The 26507-nt window shown below is 46.6% G+C and overlaps 1 protein-coding gene and 1 pseudogene across 3 annotated transcripts in view; both read right to left on the reverse strand.

The window, feature by feature from the left end:
- The window catches only part of Aldh18a1 (aldehyde dehydrogenase 18 family, member A1), a 38207-nt gene that overhangs the window by 6470 nt on the left and 5230 nt on the right, over positions 1–26507 (reverse strand). The window contains exons 4-16 of one of the 3 annotated variants that reach the window (NM_153554.2): positions 23136–23350; positions 21046–21195; positions 20852–20956; positions 17491–17643; positions 17045–17135; positions 13742–13866; positions 12307–12451; positions 11596–11669; positions 9846–9939; positions 8110–8330; positions 6176–6313; positions 925–1120; positions 693–814 (exon numbers count right to left, since the gene is read on the reverse strand). In NM_153554.2, the coding sequence (NP_705782.2) occupies positions 693–814; positions 925–1120; positions 6176–6313; positions 8110–8330; positions 9846–9939; positions 11596–11669; positions 12307–12451; positions 13742–13866; positions 17045–17135; positions 17491–17643; positions 20852–20956; positions 21046–21195; positions 23136–23350 (1829 nt within the window). Of the gene's footprint in view, positions 1–692; positions 815–924; positions 1121–6175; positions 6314–8109; positions 8331–9845; positions 9940–11595; positions 11670–12306; positions 12452–13741; positions 13867–17044; positions 17136–17484; positions 17646–20851; positions 20957–21045; positions 21196–23135; positions 23351–26507 lie in introns of those variants that run through there. The other 2 variants (NM_019698.2, XM_030251003.1) reach the window with 2 other exon arrangements.
- On the reverse strand, positions 2193–5029 carry Gm15801 (predicted gene 15801; annotated as a pseudogene).

The raw sequence follows: 26507 nt of genomic DNA on the forward strand, positions 1-26507 counted from the left end.
AGCTATTCAAACTGCTCGTCCTGAATGCCATTCAGTAAGCGCGTTTATACTGGCAACTGAAGACATTGTGGAGGAAAGGCATGGATACATATAGATTTTACTCTTGGAAAGACTTCTGAGGCTAGAGGAACGGCTTGGCGGTTAAGAGCACTGGCTGCTCTTCCAGAGGACCCCGGTTCAAATTCCCAGCACCCACACGGCAGCTCATAACTGTCTGTGACTCCAGTTCCAGAGGATCTGATGCCCTCTTCTGGCCTTTTGGGGCACATGTGGTCTACAGGCATTCATGCATAACACTCTCACACAAGAAATAGTAAAAACACTGTGCCCCACTTCAAAACAGAAACAAAAGCACTCTGCATTTTTTTTAAGTTACATAAAAGGAAATGCCTAGTTAACTTTTTTACCCAAATGAAACGCTGCTGTGAAGATCCCATTCCGTATGGTGCTATGTGGCCTGCTACCTTTGAACCCTCGCAGTGGGGGAATGTGCTGTGTCTTGGAACACACATAGAAACGGGCATCTGTGTATCAGTTCCACCCCCCACCGACCGCAGGGGGCAGGGATTACATCTTTCGGGCCCCTGTACTCAGCACAGCTCTGCATGCACAGTGCAAGAGTAACATCCTGTTCCCTAAGGTGCCCGGAAGCTGCTCCCGGTGGTCCGATCTTTCCCGCCGGTCCACCATACCTGTTCCACTCGGAGCATGTCAATGATCTGGTCAAATAAGGGTGTTCTCAGCAGATCTCGGTGGATAAGCAACGTCTCCAGGGCATTACAGGCGGCTGGGTATTCACATTTAGAGTCTCTGACTGGAGGGAAGAAGAATAAAGAGTGAGTGCTGTGCACATGATCCGCAGACATAGAGGATTCACCAAGAGTTTCTTTCCCCTGACTCCCCAGGAGCCCCGGGTCAGCTCACCGAGTCGGGTGACCTTGTCCACGCTGGCTTCGGAATCCACGTACATGTGGCAGATGCCTTCGCTGTGGCCCATCACTGGGATCCCTTTGGCAGCTTTCTGGATGTCTCTGACCAGCTGGGAGGAGCCTCGGGGAATGATCAGATCTATTATTTTGTCAAGGCGGCAGAGATCCTCAACTTCTTCTCTGGTGTTTACCTGAAGAGGGAGAGGATCAAAGAGGAAGATGGCATCTTCTGGTCAAACTGCAGAGACAGGACTGTAGGGTTCGAGTGGCGCCATGCTCGGCGCTTCAGATGGAGACGAGGCCAGTCCCTGGAGGGAGCTCAGTCACAGAAGGGAGGGCAGTGGGACAGCTAACCACACAGGACAGAGAGTGTTTTTAAATGCTTGGGAGGTACTGAGTGCTGTGGTGAATGACAGGCAGGCACAGAGGACGCCATGCTACAGGATCACTAAAAGAAGTGGGCACTGGAAGGCATGCTGATCTTGGTAGGAGGGGGACCACTTCCCCGAGACTTCCACTGACAAACACCATCCTGGGATGCAGACTAGACCAATCACAAGTGCCTGTGTTGGGTCACAGCGATAGCAGGCATTTTCTTTTCGTTTTTGGATTTGTCAGTTGTCTTCCAACTAGTCATAGTACAACAGCTACACAAACATACACGTGCCAAAATGTTCATAGCTGCTTTATTCCATGAAGCCAATACCTAGGACCAGCCCAAATTCTCATGGACAAAGAAAAGATGAACTGTAGTACGTGGCTATAAATGAACTACTACTGGGCAATGGAAAAGGAGAAAGAAGTTCGGGATGCAAAGACACAGATGAATAGCAGCACCGAGATAAAAATAAACAAAAGTCATAGAATGGGGAAGTGCGTTCTGGATGACTGTATCAAAGTTCAGGGACAGACAAAAGAAACTGAATGTGGTGCAAGTCAAAGAGAGTAGGAAGGGCAGGAAGGGCCCCCATGGCGTGTTGGGGACATGTAGTTAGTGGCCATGCATACCCACACAGACACAGTTACAGAGTAGTCTACCTGCAATCTGCATGGAGCACTGTAAGTATAGTATACACTGCCAGGAAGGAAGGAAGGAAGGGAGGGAGGGAGGGAGGGAGGGAGGGAGGAAGGAAGGAAGGGCAGGAGGGAGGGAGGGAGGGAGGGAGGGAGGGAGGGAGGGAGGGAGGGAGGGAGGGGACCCATCCAGGCAGGCTGTGCAGGAGCTGGGCTGAATTTCTTTTTTTTTTTTTTTTTTTTTTTTTTTTATTGAAAGTTAAAATTTATTAAGCCATCATGTGCCAAATACTCAGGTTCAAATTAATTTCAAAATATATACAGGCATGTAATGAACTTAAAAATGAGAAAACTGGTCTGGAAATTGCAGAGCTACAAGTGACTGATGGAACTGAACTGAAAAATCTAGATCATCTATTACAAACTGTTTCCCCTCGGTGCCCAACATTCAACTGATTCACAATTATCTAGACCTTTAAAGAGAAACTTTTAATAAAAAGCACTTGGCAACCCTAACAATTTTTTCCATAAATTGAAATGATATTAACTGAATCCATTGTTTTCTACAAATTAAGTTAATTTTAGGCAAAAGTGTCCTCAGTGACGAATGTGGTTCATCATTTATTTAAATGTTGAAGCTCTCATACTAAGTTTTTACAAGCTGGTGAACACTGACAAACTATTTCTCCCACAGAACTATAACCACACATTCCCAGACAGTATAAATATATGGTTGAACTAACTTTAATACACATCACCATTTTATCGATTACATAATAAAACAAATGATCAAGTATCCAATTATTAAGTTACATAGCTCAAAAGGCGTATAAAACATTTCTGCTCAGTTCACTAGCAGATCCATCCCACTTTGTCTTTTTTGCAAGAGATTGGGAAGAGGAAAGCCATAATTCAAACAAGCTGGAAAACTTCTGATAGGTATGGAAAACACAAAAATTTCAGAAATTTTGATTAAGAATTGGTTAGCTACAACAATGTATCTCTATGTCTTAAAAATATTTACTAAATTAAAGAGCATACTCTACATGTTCTGCACATGACAAAGGCAACATATTACTAAAAATATTTAATAGCCTCCTCTCGTTTCTTTTTCAGGCCCTCCCTGTTAGGTTGCACTTCTGAGTGCAAACATTAAATTAACTATAAGGCTTTTTGTCTGGAGACATTGTTGAAGATATGTGCTTCTGTAACAAAGTTGATTTTCAAACAGAGGTTTCCCAAAACAAAACAAAATGAGACAGACATATTAAATAATCAGCGCAAGACTTAGTTAAAAAAAAAATAAAAAAAATAAAGGATGGCTAAGCAAACCTGACGTATTCTGGCATAAGTGTGGGAGATGTAAACAGAGTGAGCAGGCAGATAACGAGAGAAGCCCTGCAGTGTTTGAAATGACTGAAGGAATACACCATGGATGGTCTAGAGTTCTCAGTTCCTGCAATTTTGGTTCTGTATGATGCTAAAAATATACAAGTATTGTGCTGGGTATTTTGGCACCTAATCCTTCTAAATTCCTTATAGACTAATAATATTCTGGCACAGGAGTACATTTAATGACATAACTCAATACCTTATTTTAGGAAAGGTCAATTGGTACAAATAATAAGCACATTTTAAATGCTGACCAGCAAAAATCTTTTGCTAAGTGTCCAAACATGTTGATCATAGCCCAAATATAGAGGTTGCAATTCTGTCAAACTTGTGGCCTGGTAAGACTGGTTTTTCAGTATTCCTGTGGAGCTGCAGTAGACTTATTCAGTAAGCCGACACATTGGGTAATATGCATGACAAATCAGGTCCCATCTGAAGTTCCACTTCCAAGGCAATGGCATCAGGCACCCCAGTTTTATTGAATACAACAGTTGTTTCTATGACCATTGGAATCCTTGAAGCGGAGCCGCATTTTCGGACGGTACTTCTCCAGATACAAAAGTTGCTTGCTGTTAAAAGCTCCACGCCGCTTTTGTCTTATGAATTGTACTGCATCTTCATATTTCATTCCACCTTCAATTAATGCTAGGGCAACAAGCACCGGAGCTCTGCCAAGGCCTGCGACACAATGGACAGCAATACAGCAACCAGGTTCTTCACGAAACTTAATCTTCACAAGACTTAGCCAGTCATCGACAATCTGGTTGGATGGTGGTGCACCATCATCAAAAGGCCAGTCAAGAACATGAATGCCTTCTTTCTCCACAAGAGTAGTGTCGTAAGTTGCTTCACATACTCTTACTATTGTGGTAACTCCATACTTCTTAAGTTCCTCTATAAATTTGTTTAAGGTCGCATTGGTTGGATTGTGTGTAATAAGAAATCGCATGTTCTTGTATGTGACTTCCACAGGAGCAGGGCGGTTCATTCGAGCCATGTTAATTTAGTTTAAAAAAACACCCAATAGGGTTATGAAAGAATTAAAAAATTGAATACAGAAATGATTTAAAACCAAAACAGAAAAAAAAAAAAACCAAAACAAAACCAAAAAACAACCTGAAGTCTACTTCAATATTCAATATACTCCACTTGAAATTCTCAGTGCTTGAGTATGAATTGGGAGAAACGGGCAATGAAATGAACCTCCTAACAAGAAGCAGTGAGTCTTCAATCCAGTAATACTGAGGCAATACAAAGGAAGTGCACTGAGGTTTACCCCATCCAGGTCTGAGCTCTTGTCAAATGCTCTGCAGATTTCAATTCAACACGCCTGTGTCCAGGTTATCCACTCTTATGGGGGTTTCTTGGTGGAGTAGTAATGAATTTCTACAGTTCACTTGTCTGCATAGAGGTCGTGCTGTGCCTGGCAGTAATCTCCACTGCCCTTCAGAAACTCCATAAATGTGTGACCGAGAACACCACAGAACTGAGGAATATGTCTACTCATTGAAGATTGTGGCCTAATCATACAGCCGGTCCCGAGGCGGCGCAGGCGGCGGCGGCAGGGCAGGCGGCGGTGGGCGTCGCGGGGCGGCGGCGGGGATGCAGGCGGCGGGGGCACCAGACGACCATGCAGTGAGCTGCCCGAGGAGCGTCGCCGAGCCGGCCGCAGCCCAGAGCCAATGCGCGCGCCCTGGGCTGAATTTCTAAGCTTGGGATCTCCCCACCAGATTCTCCCTGAGCACGTACTAAGTTAGCCCCTCCCAACAGGAAGAAGGGAATCCCGAGATATTGGAGGGAGGAGCCTTCCATAGGAAAGAGAATGCTCTAGAACTGGCTTAAACCAAATCCAAACCGTACCACAGACTGGTAAATTTTGTACCCCAGAGTCTGCTTTTACGCAGTCTAGAACAAGGGCCTAAGAAAGAGCAGCATTTCCTCACAGGGTAATACCGAGAATTAACTGAGGTAATGAAAGCTGCTCGCTTACACAGAGCTCATATGGCCACTCAGGCCAGGTCAGTGACCACAGTAGCAGGGGCAGCAGCAGGCTCTCATTCTCCCATACCACATGAGGGCTGATGATAAACATTCTTAAAGTGACTTATGTCTAATCTAAACTCTACCAAAGACTGGAAAACTCTTGTTTGTTTGTTTTTTGCTTTTTCAAGACAGGGTTTCTCTTCGTAGCCCTGGCTGTCTTGGAACTCACTCTATAGACCAGGCTGGCCTCAAACTCAGAAATCCGCCTGCCTAGACCTCCCAAGTGCTGGGATTAAAGGCGTGCACCACCACTGCCCGGCTTTGGAGAATTCTTTACCCTTGAGTCAGATTACCCTACATAACTTCAACAATGGGAAGAACCCAGCCCTATAGTGGGTCTCCCACTCCCGTAAACTAATGAACAAGGGTCTGGGGGCCAGTAAGATGGCTCAGCAGGTAACGGTGCTTGCTACACAAGCCTGAAGACCTGAGTTAAATTCCCAGAACCCATGTAAAGGTAGAAGGGGAGAGATTCTCTAACCTAAACATACACAAGCACACTCACATGCACACCACAGTACACTAGGAATAAAGAAAATTATATTTTAAAGAAGAATGACGGTCTAATTGATACCCAGTAGTACCAGGATACATCTGTATGGCAGAAGCTCTCCCAAGCCAGTGGAAACCTGCCTGGCTCTGCAGAATGGCCTAGGGGTCACAGAACTTGCTGCCTCTCTAACCAAGCTTGCCTGTAGAAGCATCTTGGCTTCAAACAACCGAGTATTTGCTACAAATTTCCATAGACCTCACCTGCCCCTATCTGGGTGGGACCAGCCTCGTTCCCAGCCACCTACCAGCTGTATGGCCTCCTTGACTCCGTGGATGGAGAGGGCCTCCTGGGTCAGGAGGTGAAGAATGCGGTTGCTGTGTGCGGCCTCCTTCCCACCTTTGAGCAACAAGCCATTGCCACTGGCAATAGCCAAGGCTGCCACCTGCGGACCAAAGGGAAGACAAGACGGTCAGCGTGACAATGATGTCTGTCTGCATTGCTGTGTGTCCATCTCACCTTTACCAGCATCCAAGTCAATGAAAAACTCATTTTATCCCACTTTATACCAAAGCCCAGAAAGGGTGGTGACTCTCCAGGTCACACGGCTTACGAACGCAGGGCTGGCAGACACTCCGAGATGCTTGACTCTGTCTGGGGAACTAAACTATGTGATTTCCATAGAAGCAGCAGCAATGCATGCTAAATTCATGGTCAGGGTCACACGGTACTCCCTAGGATGCTTAAGTCCTCTATAGTAAAGAACCCACTCACTCCACCGACTCAGGGGGTGGTACGGGAGACCTATGGCTGTCCTGGAGTGACCCGGGGGCTCTACATGCCTGATCCTGAGAATCTGGAGAACACAAGCTCCTGCCAGCCCTGGACGGTGACAGCAGCGTGCCGAGGGAGCACCCACTGCTCAGAGCAGGGGGAAGATGAGCTGTCCCACTGAAGCAGTCAGCTTCACACAGGCTCAGTCATCCTAAGCCAGAAACTTGATTTTTCTGAACACTTTTCAGTTAGATGAAAATCACCCTAGCTGTTGAAACAAAGCTACTAAAACCCTTCGCCTGGCCATTTTAACCTCCAGATTAGGGATTATTAATGCTTTCTTTTGGCTTGAGTTGCTCTTTAGCCCCTTATGGTGGTCATGCAAACCTTCTCTACCTCAATGCAGATACTCCATGTTCCACACACAATTTTTAGGATTCGTGTGTAGTCGTCTGGGGCTACACTTCAGATGAGGCACCTCAGCCACAGGAGAAAGCCTACTCCTTGTGAGGAACTGGGGGTGGCTAGGACATTTCATGAACAGAGCCACACAGAATCGGGACTCATTTCTGTTAGCACAAATGAGTTTTGCAGCCACCACTGACAGGCTTGTGGCCAGAGGGGTAGTGAGCCTGGCTGAGGACAGGCAACCATGGGAAGGGAGTCCTGTGAGGAACAAGCTAATGTGAGGTCCAGCCAGGGAGTGCCTGCCACAGAGCTCTGCAGCCTTCACAGTCCACGATGCCTTACATGGACAGGGGCTAGCTTTCCACTTTAAAAGAGAATTTCCCCTTGAGACCTCGGAGCAAGCACAAATAAAGAGTTGATCTTATCCCATTCACGGCTTAGTTGTGAGATGACCCATTATTGATTTCTCAGAGAGTTTAGGGCAGAAGCGAGGCCAGCTCTCTACTGTCACCTCATGTTTCCAGGTGTGGCTGCTTTGACACGTGTCAGCCACATTCCTTAAAGAGGGCTGCATTCTGTCTTCCATTAACTGCACAGAGCGCTTTTGCTACGTGATGTTCCTACAGGAATTACTCTGTGGCGCTGATAATGGAGTCCTTTTGTGCGGTTAGGCAGGTGTTAGGTGAATGACAGCAGCAGCCTAGCAGGGATGTGCCAGTCTCAGAACAAAGAGCACAGCTAGCCAGGAGAGCTGGGGGTTTCTTCTCCCCCTCCCTGCAGGAGGTGTGGCAGGGAATATTAGCTTTATAATGCTGGTTTGCATCTCTTCTCTAGGATGGCTGGAAGGGTGAAATGCATAACTCACCTTAATAATAAAACTGGCAGTGCCATGAAAATGTGTTTGGGCTAAAGAGAAAGATCTTTCTCTCTCTTACATATGCTCATTCATATATATATATATATACACATACATACACAATACATACATCTCCGGTGGCTTATCTCCTGGTAATATATGCTTCTCCCAACCCAATCCCAGGCGGATATGGTCTCACATACCTGGGGTAGACAGTCAGGGCGAGACTCAAAGATCACCAGTAAAACACCTATTGGGACAGTCACTTGTTCTAACTCCAGGTTTTTGGCAATCCGAGTCCGGCGCAGGACGCGGCCTACGCTCTCTTGTGAGGAGGCTGCGATCTGCCGCAGCCCGATGGCCAGGCTGTTCAGTTTGGACGTGGAGAGGCTAAGGCGCTTCAGCAGGGGGCTGGCAAGTCTTCCTAAAACGGCAGTGGGACAAGATAAAGTGGATGATGTGGGCGGGCTTTGGCCACCGACTTTACTGGAGTAGGGATAGACAGGAAACTGAGAGTCTTGGTGATACGGTGACATTTAGGTATACATAGCTCTTCCTCAGGGTGGAGAGAGACTGCTTGACAACTGTATCTCATGTCCCCAAATTATCACTTTCACCACGTGACATTCTAAAACATTTCAGCATCTCAAACCAGGGAAGCCTGGGATTCTATCTGACAATTTAGTAAACAAGAGGTTGTGATGTAGTTGTTACGCATAATCTACCACAGTACTAACGAGACAGGCTATCTGGATTATGGCCTGTAACGATAAAAAGGCCAACTGAGATATATCAAGTCTATTCATCAAACATAGATGATGTATGTGTGCATCTGATGGCATCAAGCAATGACAATTTGTCTTTTTGACTTTTCTGTTGTTGTTGCTATTATTATTGTTGTTGTTATTATTATTATTATAGACAGGGTATTATTATTATTATTATTATTATTATTATTATTATTATTATTATTATTATAGACAGGGTCTCACTATGTGGCCACCACACCCAGACACCCCACTGTCTTAAGTTGGCAAAGCAGAGGATGAAGAGAAAGGAGGTGCCTGGATCTCCCTGACTGTAACTGGTCATCTGTGATATGACTTTAGCCATTATCACCTGCTCTTCCACGAGTGTCACCCAAATCTGTCTGGACAGCACTTGATGGCAGCCATAAAGATAACACACTGGTTTAATGGCCCAAGAGTGTCTCATCTTTCACCTCAGGCAGCATGCACCATTTCTGTGCCTCTTTTATATGGACAGTTCATCTGAACTGGAATCCTAGGTCCACCATGGGCTTTATGACGCTGGGTGAATGACAGCTTTGCTAGGTGAGACTAATAAATAGTAGCTCCCTCAGGTACATTAGGTTGCACAGTTTAAAGGGAATTCTATTGGGAAAGCCCTTAGCACGGTGCCCGCTAAATACGACGGTCTCGGCAATTAGCTGAGCATCTACAACAGTGAAGTTCTCGGTTTCCTTTTCTCGTTCTAAAATTGCCACAGAGGCCAGAGCTCGCAAGACCCTTGAGGACAAGAAAGGCTCCTTGGAGGGTTGCACTAAAATAACTGGAACTGGAGCAGAAGTAAGTACCAAGAATAGTTAGAAACAAATGCTGGCAGCACTCGTCACCAACCCTTGATAAAAATCATGCATAATAAATAATGTAATTCCGTCTAACTATCTTGCCTTTAGATAGACATACAAATGATCAGTGTAGCCAGGCAGTGGTGGCACGCACCTTTAACCCCAGCACTGGGAAGGCAGAGGCAGAGGCGGGCAAATCTTTGAATTTGGGACTAGCCTAGTCTACAGAATGAGTTCCAGGACAGCCAGGGTGACACAAAGAAATGTTGGCTTGGAAGTTTTTTAAAAAATAAATAAATAAATAAGGAGGAGGAAGAAGAGGAAGAAGACACGAAGATACATCCTTACCCTCTGCCTCCTCCAAATCTTTTTTGTTGGCTAACAGGATCTCTTCCCGCTGGTCCGTCAGCAGGTCAGCCAGATGATTGATAATTTCAGCTCTCTGTAAGAAAATCAAACCATTAAAACATCAGGCTGGGCTGGAGAGACGGCTCAGTGGTTAAGAGCACTGACTGCTCTTCCAGAGGTCGTGAGTTCAAATCCCAGAAACCACATGGTGGCTCACAACCATCTGTAATGGGATCTGATGCCCTCTTCTGGTGCTCATACAAATAAAAAATAAATAATTAATATTAAAAAACAAAACAAAACAAAAAGTCAGGTATGTACACATGGTCCTTCCTCTATCCTCAGAGAGCCAGGCTTGTCCCTGGAGTCAAGGCTGTCACAGACACATTCCTGGCGCTGCCCACATCCTTACAGTCTTCCAACCTGCCCTCATGTCTTCTTTTCCTTCTTTTCCACTCTGGGTCATTAGGAATCCATGGCTCAGCACTGAGGAGATGATGCGTTATGTAATTTGACCATGAGATAAACTGGCACGTCCAATTAGGAGTGACACACACAACTTTATAGATTTTATATCAATAGACTGCAGGGTTGTTCTTTTTCCTTCCTTCCTTCCTTCCTTCCTTCCTTCCTTCCTTCCTTCCTTCCTTCCTTCCTTCCTTCCTTCCATCTCTTGGGGGGTGGGGGACAGGGTTTCCTTGTGTAGACCTGTGTCTCCTGGAGCTCACTCTGTAGACCAGACCAGCCTTGAACTCACAGAGCTCCACCTGCCTCTGCCTCCCGAGTGCTGGGATTAAAGGTGTGTGCCACAAACGTACAGCATCCCCGGTAAGTGTTAACACCTGGCTTTTTTTAAAAAATTCTTTTGAGGTTTATTTTTGTTTTATTTTATGTGTGAGAGCTCTGCCTGCACGCATGTCTGTATTCCACAAGAACACAGTGTCAGTGGAAGCCAGAAAAGGGTAAGGTTCTAGATCACCCTGGAACTGGAGTGACAGATAATTGTAAGCTACTATGTGAATGTTGGGAGTCTAACTCAGGTCCTCTGGAAGAGCAATCAGTGCTCTTACCTGCTGAGCCATCTCTCAAGCCCTTTGGCTTTTCCTTTTAAAGGCCAATTATTTGATGAAGTCAGTTAAAAGGAGAACATCCCAGTTCCCAGTCCCTCATACCCAAGGGGACTGATCCTCGGCCATCTGTCTGGGAAATGTGGCAGTGGGTGTGATGTCATTGAAGTAGAGCAGAGTGGTTGGAGAGGAGCCAGACCCCTCCTTGGCTTTAGCTTTTCTCACTTGTAGTTACTCTCATCTCCCTTCTCAGACTGATGTGCTCTACAGAAGAGACCTGGAACACTCCAGCCAGAGCGGCACACCCTCAGGAAGCCCCAGGCTTCACCTGGCCTCACCATCTCCAGCTCTATCGAGCTGCTGCTTAGACTGATTCACTATGGACAGGAGGGGACGAACCACAGAGCAGGCTCGGAAGCTTCCCTTTGTCACATGTTGCAGGTGATTCAATGGGCAGGAATGGGTAACTCTCCTGTGTGTGCAGGGGTCAGATCAGCAGCTTCCCTAATCTTATCTTTGATGAAAACATAGTGATAGACTGTCTTTGCAGACAAAGCATACAATGAATCCTGATAACTCTACTCACAGTAGAAATAAATGGGGCCAGCAGACTTGACCGGTAACACCAGAATGTACAGCATGTTTTGCTCTGAAAAGTCCAAGCTGTCAGTGGATGTCCTCACCTGTTCAGGCTCTAAGGTAGCCAGCATTCTCCCACCAGATCGAGCCATCTCCCCCTGCTGCTCCACTGTAGGACCTGCAAGAGCATGGGCAAGAATCAGACCAGACTCTCACTTTCCCAGCATACGCTTCACCGAATGCAGAAGGAACGTGGGTTTCGTGGTATGCTTGGTTGACCCACAGAGACCAAAAAGGTCGACATAATGGCAACACCCCTCTCCCAGCCAATAATAACAACCTAAGCCACAAACAAACAAATGCATGCCGGAGTAACGAGGGATAAACACAGAGACTTCCCATGCCTGGTGTAGACAAGAGTCTCTGTGCCTTCCAGAGCTCAATTTCATTCTGTCAAGCACACTTCTCGTGGGCTTGTGTTTGTGAGTGCAGATAACGGGGCACATCTTTGTGTGTGCACTTCAGAGCTCACACGGAGTCTCACGCACCTCTCTGCATAGCTAGTGCTCATTAGCTCTTAGTATCCAGCGAGGGCCTAGCAAGTGTTTCCATATTTTGGAGAGTAAGAGTTAGACTAAGTAGGCAGGGTAGACGGACTCTCACAAAATCCAGCTCTGTAAACAGTCTTTACAACACCGAGTTTATGATGTGACTGCACTGCTTTCATAACCTGGGTTTGCAAGGTGAGACCTCAGGCTTCAGTCCCATCTAGGCTGGGATGGCGCTGGGCCTGGACCTTGAGGGAAACGACTCACCAGCAGGCTTCACTTCTGAAAAGAAGGTGCCAACTTTCTTTCCCTCCACGATGTCTGTGATGACGTGCCCAGACACCTTTGGGTGGGTCCCGTTGGCAATGACGACAGAAGTCCCGCCTTGCAAAGCCCAGAGGGCGGCTTTCACCTACGGGGTCGGGTCAGATCTAGGATGAGAGTCACACCTAGACACGCTTATTCTGAACGTGCACTGGGATATAAGATACAATTCGATCTGAGCTGAATACACAGAGGAACCCGTTTAAAGTTCGGGAACTGGGAAACCATGTGCAGCCCACGATCACTTTCCAGCTACTGCCTGTGCTGCCTGACGGGGAACCAACAAGTCCTGCTCTCTCTCTGAGACCCTGCAGTATTGGACTCAGAATGTGCACAATTTGATTTGTTATGTCTGAGCATTTTGATTTGTCATGCCTGAACAGGTACAGCTGAAAAGCTAGAGGAGTGACCAGAGCAGGGTGGTATGAACCTGGCTCTGTTCTTCTTTTGTACCACTGCTAACCTGATGTTCTTCTGCATTAAGGGCATACAGCCTCTGAGAACAAATAATGGGAAGGAAAAGAGTTTTGAAAAGCTTCCAGAAACATCTGAGTTAATAACAGAAGATCTGTAAAATGTGAGTATTACACAGTCCCTGCCCTCTATGGTAACAACATGGTGACAGTTACTTTTCATTGTCTACTTGACTGGATTTGTATTTATCATGGAAACACACTTCTGAAGTTCCAGAAAGCTTTAACTGGAGAAGGAGGACCCTACATGTGAGCTGGGGTTGCAGACTAAGTAAGGAGGAGAAAGTGAGCAGGGCACAGTACATTGTTACTTCCTGACTGGGATGTAACATGACCAGTTGCCATGGTGGCAGCTGCCATGACTTCTCTGTATTAAAGGACTGAGCTCTCAAACCGTGAGCCAGGACTGAGCTCTCAAACCGTGAGCCAGGACTGAGCTCTCAAACCGTGAGCCAGGACTGAGCTCTCAAACCGTGAGCCAGGACTGAGCTCTCAAACCGTGAGCCAAGTCTGAGCTCTCAAACTGTGAGCCAGGACTGAGCACTCAAACTGTGAGCCACAATAGCTTTTTGTTTGTTTGTTTGTTTGTTTTCCAGACAGGGTTTTCTCTGTGTAGCACCACAATAGCTTTTTATCAGCTATTCTGTCATAGTAACAAAATGCCAATGAACACATGCACAAAATGTACTGCTTATATGTTAATAAAATACATCTAAAGACATGGTTACATATAGGTATACAACATCCACAAAACATATTTAGATATGGGCATATGTGAGTGTATGGGCGTGGTATCTAAACCATAACTTCCCAAAGTTAAAAGTAAAAAAAAAAGAAAAAAGGAAAAAAAAAAAAGATAAATACCATTTGGGCTTGATGACTGGAATAGTTCAGTATCAGCTTACCTTGGCTTCCATGCCCCCTAGGCCCACTCTAGACTTGGTTCCAAATGTCACAGACTGCTGATCTCCCGGATAGAATATATCAATGAGCTTTGCATCATCTGAGCCTGGGGGGCTGTCAAAGAGGCCTAAAAAGTGAACCGGAGTCAGTAACACTGCCCTGACCCACACTGGGCACCACAGGCACCTGATACTATACAAACAAACAAACAAACAAACAAACAACCCAAACAATGAATGCTCTGTACCAACACCTGTCTCACCAGGAGAGAGGATAAGGGATCAGAGGAGCTGATACTAAGCAATAGCCCCAGCACCTTCCGTGTTCTTCTAACCAGCCATTAAACAAATACCTCCCGAGCTCTGAGCAAGGTCACATCCTTGGCACAGTGCCTACGGCGCTAGCCAGAGTCCTTCCCTCTGCCCTCCTGGCTTATCGTGCTGTACCTCAACAATAGAACCCAAAGGGAGACAAGTGCAGAAGCAGTACAGTGAGCACACACCACGTGGGAAGGGTGAGAAGGGAAGTGGGTACTCATTAACTCTCACCAACCCCGTGCAATCAAGCAGACTGATACCCGGTTTGTCTTGGAGGTTGGGGCTGAGTCAGCAGGAAAGCTAGGACGGGCAGCATTTCAGGCTGGCTTCATCTCCATGAAACACACAGCCTGTATGCAACTGAGCAGGGTAACACGCTGGTGAGGTGAGATGTTCTATGTATACAACATGAGGTTTTAAAAAAAAAAAAATAAAATAAAAAATCCTCAGTTTCACTTTGAAAGATAAGAGACCCTGGAAGGGGGGAAGGCGAAGGGGAGGAGGGGTCTGAGAAAATGGTGTCAAGTCACGATCAAAGGGAGACACACATTAAGGAGATGCTGTCCATGGCTGAGAACTGGCTGCGGGACATTTCGGGTTGTGTTGCTGTTTTGTTTTATGTGTTTATAGATACATGAGTGTGTTGCGGATAGCCCTGGGGCTAATTGTATTTGATGTTAATTCTGTTTTCCTGTGAGGGGCTGCGAACAAGGAAGGAGTCAGCACTCAGGTGATTTCCTGTAAACCTGCTTCCCACCTTAATTTATAAATGAAGGCTAGAGCCGGTGATTGGGCAGAGAAAGGAGAAGGTGGAGCTGAAGGTTTTGGGAGAGAAAGGGAGAGAGAAGGAAGAAGGAGGAGGTGGAAGGAAAGCAGAGAAGCGCGTGGTCTGGAGAAACTGCAAGTTCTAAGGGGCCTCATAGATGGGGAAGATGGTAGTGTAGTGGCAGATCTGCCCAATCTAGGCGCACAGCGTGTATTTATATTAACTGAGTTGTGTTTTCATTGCTGGGGCTTATAGATATAACATACACATGTACATATGCATGTAAAGGCAGAGGACACCCTCAGGTGTTCTCTCAGTTACCATCCACCTCTATTTACATTTTAAAGACAGAGTCCCATTGGCCTGGAACTTTCCAAGTGGGCTAGGCTGATTAGCACCAAGCTCTGTTCCTACCTCCTCAGCTCCCAGATTACAAGCCTGCACCACTAGGCTTCTCTCTTCTTTCTATTTTTAATGTTCGTTCTGCCGGTCAAACTCTGGTCTTCATGCTTGCAAAGCAAGTGCTTTGCCCCCCGAGCCACCTCCCCAGCCATTTTTGGGTTTCAATCCCTTCTTTTCCTGCATGGAACGCCTACCTCGTTCCAGATCTTTGGGAGAATCCTGTTCCGTGTAAAACCTTTCTGGGGATCGAGGGAATCAGCGTGTGATGCTAACGCATGCATAGCAGAAAGTGCCCAACCCACAAGGCTCTGCCAGTGCCCCACAGCTCCAGGATTCCTGGCTTGGTTCCTCCCAGAAGGTGGCAGGCAGGGAGTGAACTAAGAGGCTGTTCAGTTTCAGGTGACCGTAGGGAAAGGCTGTCCCTCGAGGAAACATTTTCCAGAGGCCCTCCCAGCCCTCTGTAATTCTGTCCCCTCCTCTTTCCTCAGTCTTCCAACCCCACCATCAGGATCTTTACCATAGGATACTGTTCTAAGATTTAACACTTGATGGCAAAGTGCCCCCCACATAAACAAATGCAATAAGGTATTTAAAGGAAAGGAATAAAAACTTCTCATTAAGACAGTCGCAACACAGAAAGACACACCGTTAACAAGTGGGTATCGTCAAGGGTCAGACAAATTAGAACCCTCATACTCTGTGGGTGGTAACACCGAACAGCACAGCGGCCGTGGGGAAACACGGTGGTTTTTAATACCAGGTTACCACACGAGTCAACACGTCTTCTCTCCTCCCACTCTTCCTCACATCTTTCTCCTAACTGCAGGGTTGGAGGCTGGCTTAGGGTCCCATTCTTGCTAGGTAAACATTCTCTCGTGAAGCTCAACATTCACATTCTTAGATGGAAACGAACACAACAAAACAACAACAGCAACAACAAAAAACCCAAACAAACCAACCAAAACAAAACCCCACTCATACAAAAGTAGGCTCCCGGCAGCACTATAATTCATAGCACAGATGCCCATCAATTGATGACCGAATAAGTAAAATGTGGTATGTTCAAAGAGAACTATTATTTGGCAATACAAAGAAACAGAGCATTGGTGTATCCTCTAAAGCAGACGAAGCCTGAACACATTAGACTAAGTGAACGAAGCCAGTTACCGAGGACCACAGAGTTCATGATTCCATTCGCATAAGACCTCTAATAAGGAGACCCACAGAGACAGAAACTAGACTGGAGGTTGTATACGGATGGGGATTTGGATGCAAGCAGGCAGTGGCTACTAATAGGTGTGAGGTTTCTTTTTTCTTTTCTTTTTCGAGACAGGGTTTCTCTGTATAGCCCTGGCTGTCCTGGAACTCACTTTGTAGACCAGGCTGGCCTCGAACTCAGAAATCCGCCTGGCTCTGCCTCCCAAGTGCTGGGATTAAAGGCGTGTGCCACCACGCCCGGCTTAGGTGTGAGATTTCTTGTCATGAGGAACATAACATATAATTGTTTATGGAGATGGTTGTACAAGTGTATGAATACTCCAGAGATCACTGAGTTGAAATTTTTAAATAGATGAATTATGTGGTGTGTGACTATTTCCTTGAAGCTGTTTAAAAAACAAAGGAAAAAAACAAAAAACCCACGAAAGTACCTAAAAACATCATCTGCGCATGCCAACTGCACTTTCCAGAACCGCCCACCTGAGTCACGGAAACTCTCTCTCCAGTTCACGTGGCTTAGGAACCGTCCACAGTGGGAAATGATCGGAAGAAAACCTGCGTGCTCACACGTGCTCACAAAAGAAAAAGGCATTGCTGTGTACCTTCTACGTCCGAGAGGACAATCAAGAGGTCGGTTTTCATCTCCACGGCCAGCCGGGCAGCCAGGCTATCATTATCCTTAACACTAATCACCTACAATTCGGGGAGAGTAGTGAGTGAGTGAGTTAGTTACACAGTCCAAAAAAAAATTCTCAGCAGCACCCAGCTAGGCTCTGGCAGGCAGAAACCAATGATACAAAGCATGCAAATGAGAGGAGCTCTAAGCCATGCGCACAGCATCGTCTAAGCCACGGGAGCGCCTCACCCACGGAACAAAACTCCCTCATTTCAGAGGTGCCTCTTCAGCCGAGGCTCTGGAATTTGGGGTCTCTCAGCCTCTCCTCTTGCTCATGCCAGACATCCAGTGTTAGTACATGCAGCACAGCGGCATGTGGTAGTTAGTGTCTCCAGCATGCTCAACTCTTAGGAATACTTTACCCACATTTACCCCCTGAAGATCACTGTTGGGCTCGGCTGGAGGGACGACGGCATCGTTTGTGTTGACGATGGGGACGATGTTCATGCGGAGCAGCTCGTGGAGGGTACCGTTGAGATTTCTGCGCTTCTGCTCGTCGTGGAAATCCAGGTTGGTCACCAAGATCTAAAGAGATTAAATAGAAGATGCGGCCGGGGAGAAAATGATGAACTTCCTAGGAATGGCACCAAAAGATGCTGAGCACTGGCAAGCCAAGCTTTGGACTCCCTTTTAAACCTGGGGTCTAGCATATATACATATATATATATGTAGAGAGAGAGAGAGAGAGCGCCAGGTATGTTCCCAGGGAACTACAGTTCTAACATGCTTAGCCAGTTGTTTGAGAGAGCCTTGAAAGAATTACACTTGTCTGGAAGATTTATTTAATGATGCTAAGATATCATCTGTATATAAAATTGGGAAAGTGATGCATCTACTTTAAAGGGACATTAGGGGGATCCATGACTTGCCATTACTTTAAGAACTATCTTTGCACTCTAGCACCTTACTGTGGTGCTGGCTATAGCAAGCAAGCACTTACTTATGTGCTAGGTGAGTGAGCGAGGGGTTTACCTGTCTGCAAGTGTGTATTAAACAGATTGGGCTAGGGCTAGTCTGCCCCGCATTTTGCTCCGATGCAGAGCACTGCTGGAGTTAAGACTACTATGTCTGAGTATGTGGGAATAGGGAGTTGGACTCCAGGATGGTAGAAAGAAGAGCTAGACAGAACTTAGGGGAAAGAGTCAGAGTAAGGCACTCATGGATGGAGAGCTGAGGTGGAAGCTGCCAATGGGTCTGTTTTCACTCAAGAACTAGAGTATTAGGCAGAAGGTAACAGGAGACCAAGGCGAAAGAGAATGATAGCAAGAAACTGAAAGACAGCAAACTCTGAAGAAAACAAAACACAAACATGTCTTCTTGAAGTCCCTGGCGTAGGGAAGGTGGGAGGAAGGTGCTAAAATCGGCAGTAGCGGTTGAGTCTGCACCAGCGCCTGGCTAGGAGGCCTGAGAGCCCTGTGACACTGCTTATGAAACGTAGGTAATGAAGGCAGACTGGGAGTGTGACTGAGGGAAGGAATCCCTCACTCAATGTTTTGCTGAGTCCTTTGGAAACAGGGACTCTTACCCACCCTCTCCCCCACCCTAGCTACAGGAATGGAGAATGACCGTGGCAACAGTGTGATGGAGTGTGTGGCACAAGCTTGTGAGGAAACATAAATCCATTCTAGAAAGCTTTAGTTCAGCGGGCACTAGGCGAGGTCAAAGCTGATGCTGTGTCTGGCAAGCCCGAGTGAGACTGCAGATATAAGAGAATGGGTGCAGGAGGGGTAGGGGAGGGGTGAGCAGGAGGTCTAAAGGTCCAGGGAAACACCTGTCACTACCACAGATGACAGATGGCTTCATGAACAAGGGCTGCTTTGGCTCTGGCTGGGAAGGCAGGGACAGGGGGCCCCCCAGGTGGGGAATCTGGTGCTGGAGCAAAGGTAACTGGCCGAGATAACACATCAGACTCTTTTCTACAGAGGAAACACAAGCTGCTGCGCTTGGCTAAGTGTTTAACCTGGAGCCCACATGGTGGAGTCTCCTACTCACTGATAAGGGTCTTCTACACGGGATTCCTGGAGAAAATGAGGAACCACAGGAGAAGGAGCAAAGAGCATATGTGATAAGCAAGCCCCGTGCGGGGAAAGGGGCCAGCGTGGAGGAGGCCCAGGGACCGGAGGATCTGGGGAACAGGGTGGGTAGAGCTTTTACCTCAGTATCAATGCAATCAGTGGCAGCGACTTCTAATGGAACGGTCGCTACCAATGAAGCAGAATGGAACCTGTCCAAAAGCATCAACACTGAGAAAAATAAAGCAGCGGCTCTTTAACACAGCTCCTCCTGCTGTGGTGACCCCCAGCCACAAAATTATCTCCGTGCTACTTTATAACTGTAACTTCGCCACTATTATACATTGTAAGGTCAATGTGTCTTGGAGACAGAGGTTAGCCAAGGGGGTCTCCACCCACAGGTTGAGAACCGCTGCACTAACTGAAACCTCAATCTGAGATTACAGTCACAGGCCGTAAGGGAAGAACTCCAGTTTTCTCTTTCAGCACACTTGAGAACACAGGAAGGTGACAGAGAACCAGAAAAAGCAATAGGAAATGAAGGCCCCAAACCCGAGTCACACTGCGATGTAGTTGCATACACCTCGAATCCCAGCATTTGGGAGGCAGAGGCAGGCAGGTCTCTGCGAGTTTGAGGCCAACCTGGTTTACAGAGTGAGTTTCAGGCCAGCCAGGCCTACGTAGAGAAACCCTGTCTCCCAAAACAAAACAAAACAAAACAAGACAAACAAACAAACACAACTCCCCCGAAACCAGAGGTATCTCCTATGCAAAATAATAGCCACATATAAGTGGCAGGGTCAGAGGTACCAGAGAAGTTGGCAAATAATAACTTCAGGCTTTTTAGCAGTTATATGACTGCGGTTTAGATGTTCTTATTTAGTGCTTGGCTGTGCAGGTGGTTAAAGTCACAATTTGAAACAAATCAAACACTTAGGTAAAATGAAACAGTGTAGAAAGAAGGCGACATTCAGAGGTGAGCACTCAACACTAGGTCCCAGGTGGACTGGAACCTTGTCAGCCTTGTGCACCTAGAGCCCCAATGGAGGGCAGACCGGTTTGTACACCACCAGTGCCCACTAAAGACTCACTGGGTGAGTGTAAAGCAAGCCCCCACTGGCATCCCTTCTTGCCTGTCAACACTCAGCTTCTATTTACTATAATGGCGACCAGGTGCACAGAGAGGCGAGCTACCCGGACATCTAACTTGTTCAGCATCTGTACTTATAGCAGTCGCTACAGCAGCGGTTCTCAACCTGTGGGTCGAGACCCCCCCCACGGAGGTGACTTATCAGATCTCCTAATTTCATATAAATATTTGATATTTATGTTACCATTCATAGCAGTAACAGAATTACAGATATGATGTAGCAATGAAATAATTTTGAGGTTGGGGGTCATCACAGGACGAGAAACTATATTTAAGGGTTACAATATTAGGAAGGTTGAGAACCACTAACCTATAAGTTACTGCAGTAGTAACTCTTGGGTTTGAGGTATATTATATACCAGAAGCGATCTTAAATACTTCTTGCATATTTTCTCCTTCAACCTTCCCTAAAACCCTCTGATGTAGGCACTGATGTTACTCTCATTTTTCAGATGAGGAAACCCAGGCAGAGACGCCACTACACTGGCCACAGGGCCTTGCTTGTAGGCTTTTTACTCCACGAGAACCACCCTCACCAGTCCCACATCCCCAGGAAGGGCCAGTCTCTCACCTGGGCAGCACAGATGCTGTACTGTGTAAACATGGCCTCGTACAAGGCCATCAGTCCACTCTGTCCAGCAGCTGCACAGGCTCGGGCCTCTAAGACCGGAATTGCCTGCAATACACCAAACAGACACCGTGGGCTGGGAAGGAGGGAAAGGAGACCCGAGGACTCCACGACAGAGCTGGGGAAGCAGCACCCACCATCTCCTTCAGATGGTTCTGTCCTGAGTGCAGGGCTTGCCGCACGCTCTGAGACAGAAGGATCTCATGGCGCAGGCGCTGTTTGCCGAAGGCGACGGCTCCACTGGTCACCAGCATCATCTCTCGGCCCTGATTCTGCAGCACCGAGACCTAGCGTGGACAAAGGAAAATGCATAAGTCACGGGACCACTCTCTCTTTCTTTGCAGGAGACCTAAGTAGGGCAGACATGAGTAGATTCATACACGTCTCTAGAGGACAGTGCTCTCAGCTGGATGTGGAAGAACTGCTTGGATTGTTTGGCAGAAACATTTTGTTTTTTTAACACAGTCTCAAATGCCTGTTTAACAGGTGACAGGTAGGAATGAGATATTTTAGAAGGTGATTCTAGCATGCAGCCAGCTTTGGAGTCCTAGGACTTGATATCGTCCACCTATAAGGCAGAAGGCAGCCTGGGAGAATGTAGTCCAAAACAGTCAATTCTGTAGACCAGGCTAGTCTCTAACATGGAGATCCACCTGTTTCTGCCTCCCTAATCCTGGGATTAAAGCATGAGCCCCACTACCCAGCTTTAAAACAGTCAATCCTTATCTTAGAAAAATATATTGGGCTGGACAGACTGATCGGTGGTTAAGGGTACATACTGCGCTTGCAGAGGACCCGAGTTCAGTTCCCAGCACCCATGATGGGGTTTCACAACCACCTGCAACTCTGGCTCCATGGGCACCTGCACACATGTGGACATACCCATGCACAGACATGCACAGAGAAATAGAGAAATCAATAAAACCAAATCCTTTGTAAAAAGATATATTGGACATTGGGATCTTTTAAAAAAGGCAATGCCTCTACACAACTTCACCACAGTTTAATGTCAATCCCAGACTATATATACTATATAGCTATCTCAGCAGCAACCATTAAAAACCAGGGGATATGCATGTCTACATTTGCAAAATCATTATCACCCAAAACATTTGAATGGCATCCTTCATATCAAAGAGTCATGGCTCATATTTACACCCAGTTTGGTTTTTTTGTCTTGCTCAGACTGCAGTGCAAGTTAAACCCATATATCATAAGCAGTTAAAATCTTTAGTCTTTTAATCCATACATTTCCCTTTGTTTTGTATTTTCCTGCTCAGTTGAGCCCCTCTCCCTTCATGGTCTCCCAGCCCTCATGTTTTTGACTGTGTTCACATAAGGTATGGAGGCTTTTGTTGGGGTGTGCGTGTCAAGAACTTTCTTCAGGCTGTCAGCATGATGCCTGGTTCTTTTCCTGTTTATTAAGTTGGCAACAACTGTTGATTACCACTGAGACTCACTAGCCCATTAGGGTTTGTAACATGTTGATATTCCAACTCAGATCAAACCCTGGTGGTCAAACCCAGGGCCGAAGAGCTATATCCCCAACCCCACCAATGGGTGTCTAAAGGTGTTATTATGGGCTGGAGAGAGATGGCTCAGCGGTTAAGAGCACTGACTGCTCTTCCAGAGGTCCTGAGTTCAATTCCCAGCAACCACATGGTGGCTCACAACCCTCTGTAATGGGATTTGATTCTGTCTTCTGGTATGTCTGAAGACAGAGACAGTGTACTCATATAAAGAAAGCGTTACAATAAACTCATGCATTTAAACATATTTTACTTCTCTGGAGCACTTGCCTTACTCAGATTCAAACTTTTCAATTTAGGACCACTGGGCAACCTAAAATGACAGATGTCTCGGATGAGACTGTGAATAAGACCCCAACCTAATTGCTAGAGCCGTTCTCTTAGGTCCACGGCAGCAGAAGGCAAGCAGGTGACTAGAGAAGGTTTTTCTCCCAGGTTCTCTCAGCCATTTCATCAGGTTTCTCCTCTGATCAGAATCTTCCATCTCCTTTGAGGTTGAAGCCCCGCTCTAGACTAAGGTATGGAACCCCACCCCCTGTGATGATCCACTTGGCTTCCTGAACTCCTCTGATGGTATCATCACGGTTCCCAGGCCTGCCTCCTCCTTGGCCCATCTGCTCTCACACACATGATTAAGAAGTTTGGCATCAACTTGGAGACTGTTTTAGTTTAGCAGATTTTTCTGCCCTGGCAGTTACCTGTTCAACAATAGATGCCAGGCGTCCCAGTGCCAGGCCACACTCATCTCCTCTGGTCACCACGGCACTGCCGAGTTTCACTACAATTCTCTTGGCGTGCTTCAGCTCACTTCGGTGGGCAAAGGGCTTGCCGTGGGCACGACTGAGGGGTACCGTGATAAAGGGGATGTTGCTCCAAGAACGAACATGTCTAATAGCTGAGGGCTGGACACGATCTGTATGTCCCAAAGTCACAGGCAAAAAAACCCAAAAATTAAAATACTATACAAGACAAAAAACCAGAGAGATACAATGTAACTTTACAATGAAAAGATTCATACACAACAGTAACCAGCTTGGCAACCCAAAACAGCTATTATTGCACTGTATCTCTGGCTCTTAAATACAACTCCTTTGTTGTTATGCTTTTGGGTCAGGGTCTCACTATGTAACCCAGGCTAGACTCAAACTCACAATCCTCCTGCCTCAGTCCCCCAATGCTAGGATTGAAGGAATGTACTATCATGCTCAGCACATATAAATCTTAGAAAGACCTTCTTATACAATTGTATCAAATAGCCCTATCCTCCTTTGTTATATAGTTACTCTTTCAAGTAACTGTGTTTCAGCTTGTGGAAGATAGTCTAGTTTCTTTACAATGGGCTTACGGTGTGTGTAGCACCTGGCAGAGATGTTCATTTTGGACAGGGGAGTTGTAGCATCCTTACTAGATCCATAGGTATACTGTCTCTTCTTCCAGAGGACATCTCAGGGACTAAAACATTGGTGTCTTTTTCATTGGAGCTACCTGCCTTCTCCAGGCTAATCAATATAGCTGCCCTACCTCAGTCTTTAGGGTAGTATTCTAAATAACATGAGTACCTATGTCTCATATAAAAGTTGTATACCTGATGTTTCACTCATGTGGCCTGTCAGAGAGAAGGGTGGTGGTGGGACAGACTTACACCCTTGGGGGCCAGAGCCCTGAGTGCCACCTAAGTACCCCTTGTCCCTTTGGCAGCTATCAGGACCAGACCTGCAGGCTATTTGTCTCTCCTATTTATTGCAGGGCTTTTCTAGTCTTAGGAGTATGGGTGTGACAGCCTGATAGGATCCCTCAGGGACACAGATAGAAATTACTATGTCAGTTCATGTGGTGAAATGGCAGAAACCAATCAGAAGCCTGCCGCTGGGCTAGCATGAAGAAGGCTTGTGATCCACATTGTCTCTATCAGCAGGGGGAGGATGGTCTGACTTAGAGCCAGGTAGTCAAGGGTCGGTCTGCTTGCAGGCAATTGGGTCACAGCAGATTAGGGCTGATAAGGTTCAAACAGGTCATAGCTATCAGCAGGGTTTCAAACAGATAAGAACTTCAATGGAGGCATTCAAGGTAAGCTTCAGGCAACTGAGGGTTTAGCCATTTTATCTTCCCCACCCTGAATGATCCTACCATTCTTTTCTTGAGTTAGGGTCTCATGTAGCCGAGGCTAGCCTCAAATTTACCGAGTCACCAGAGCTGGCTGTGAATTCCTGATCTTCCTGCTTTCTGTATTTTGAGTGCCAGAAATATAAGAGTACACTACCATACTTGGCTTCTTGGGAGTATTTTAAAAATATATTTTATAGTTTATTTTACACTTTAAGGCTTACATTGGGTACTGTTATGACTGGACCTTCAATCCTGTCAGTGGTCATATGGTCCACACCCTGGTTACCAGCATACAGAGCAATGGAAGGTGGTGCAATCTTTAGGAGTAGGGCCTAGCAGAAGAAGGTAAGGTTACTGTTGGTGCGCCTTTGAAGGGCCTACTGTGATCCCCGTTCCTCTACTGACTTCAGGCTGCCACAAGGTAAGCTGTCCTTTCTATTCTGCACCTCTGAGAGAGGCACTGCCTTACCATGGGCCAAAGGGAAATAAATCCTCACCCTACCTACGCACTGCAGTGCCCTGCACCAGAGTGACCATGCAACAGAGCTTCGGATACCATGAGCTCAGATAACCCTGGCCTCATTTCAAGTTCATTTTTCTCAAGTTCTCTGTCACAGTGACAAAAACCAGACCTGCACATGCCGGACAGGAAGGCCTTGATTAATTAGGGAAAGCCCAAAGCTTCCGGGAACTCCTTTCTCCCTACGTTTCTAAGAAACCCTTACCTTCAGGGCACCAAAGCAAACCTGTTTCTCCAGAGGGAGTTTGAAACTGTGGTGAGGGGTTTGTGTGAGAGTGTGTCCATGGAGGAAGAATGTACGCACATGCCTGTGGTCAGGCGGGTGACAGGGCTGTCCAAATTCAGTGTGTCGTGGATTCTACACCAAAGCATACAGAGCCCTTCACAGCTTTTCCTCTGAGTTTGAGAAGTTTAGTGGTCATTGAGGCTGCCGCAGAGGCCTCAAGATGGGACCTTCATATTGTGTCTCTCTCTGTGGCCTTTCGATGTTTTTCTCGGAACACCTTGTGAGGTGATTTGAATGGGAGACCCCCCTGTAGGCTACTGTATCTGAGTAGTTGGCCTCCAGGGGTTGGGGTGAGGTCCTGGAACCTTTAGGATGTGCAGCATTGCTGGAGGAACTATGTCAATGGAGGTGGACTCTGAAGCTTAGAGCCTCACCCTACTTCCTGTCCACCACCTCTGCCTCCTTTGTATGGATAAAATGAAATGAAGCCAGCTTCCTGCTGCTCCCGGCAAGCCATGCTTTCCCCACTATCATGGACTCGAGACTTCGGGAAACATAAGCCAAAACAGACCAAGCTGCTTTGGTCCTGGTCCTTATCACAGCAGCAGCAAAGGAACACACGCCGCCACCACTCAGCCTTTCGTGGCTCTTGTCTGCTCTCTGGCTTTCCACACCCAGGTGACCCAGGCCGCTGGGACGCAAAAGTGAGAAAAGTCACAAGTGCCTCTCTTTATATATGTGGATAAATCCTGAATAACCGGGCCAGATGATGCACGTCAGCCACCTTAGTACTCGGGGTTACGGAAAGAGGATTATGAGTTCAAGGCCAGCCTGGGCTGCCCAGCAAGTTTGAGGCCAGCCTGGGCTACCCAGTGAGATCTGTCCTGACAGTAAATAAATAAATAAATAATATGGAATAATGGAATGTCTCATACTAGTCACATGCCCCATGCGACCGCCCTGAGTAGATCTCTGTCACAGCAACAAGAAATACACTACCAATTCTCATTATGATTTCTTATGAGTTAAGACTGATGAATTATACTTTAGCTATTACCCCTGTTTGATACATAAGGAAACTTAGGCCAGGGATGAACGGTAATTTACCAACATTACCAGATTGCAAAAGATGACCATACAGCACTTTGCAGCTTTTCCCATCAACAGGTGGATAGCCTGCTTGAGGGTAGAAGATCACCTGGAACCCAGATGAACTAC

Source organism: Mus musculus, chromosome 19 (genome assembly GCF_000001635.26).
Source record: "Mus musculus strain C57BL/6J chromosome 19, GRCm38.p6 C57BL/6J".
NCBI lineage: Eukaryota > Metazoa > Chordata > Mammalia > Rodentia > Muridae > Mus > Mus musculus.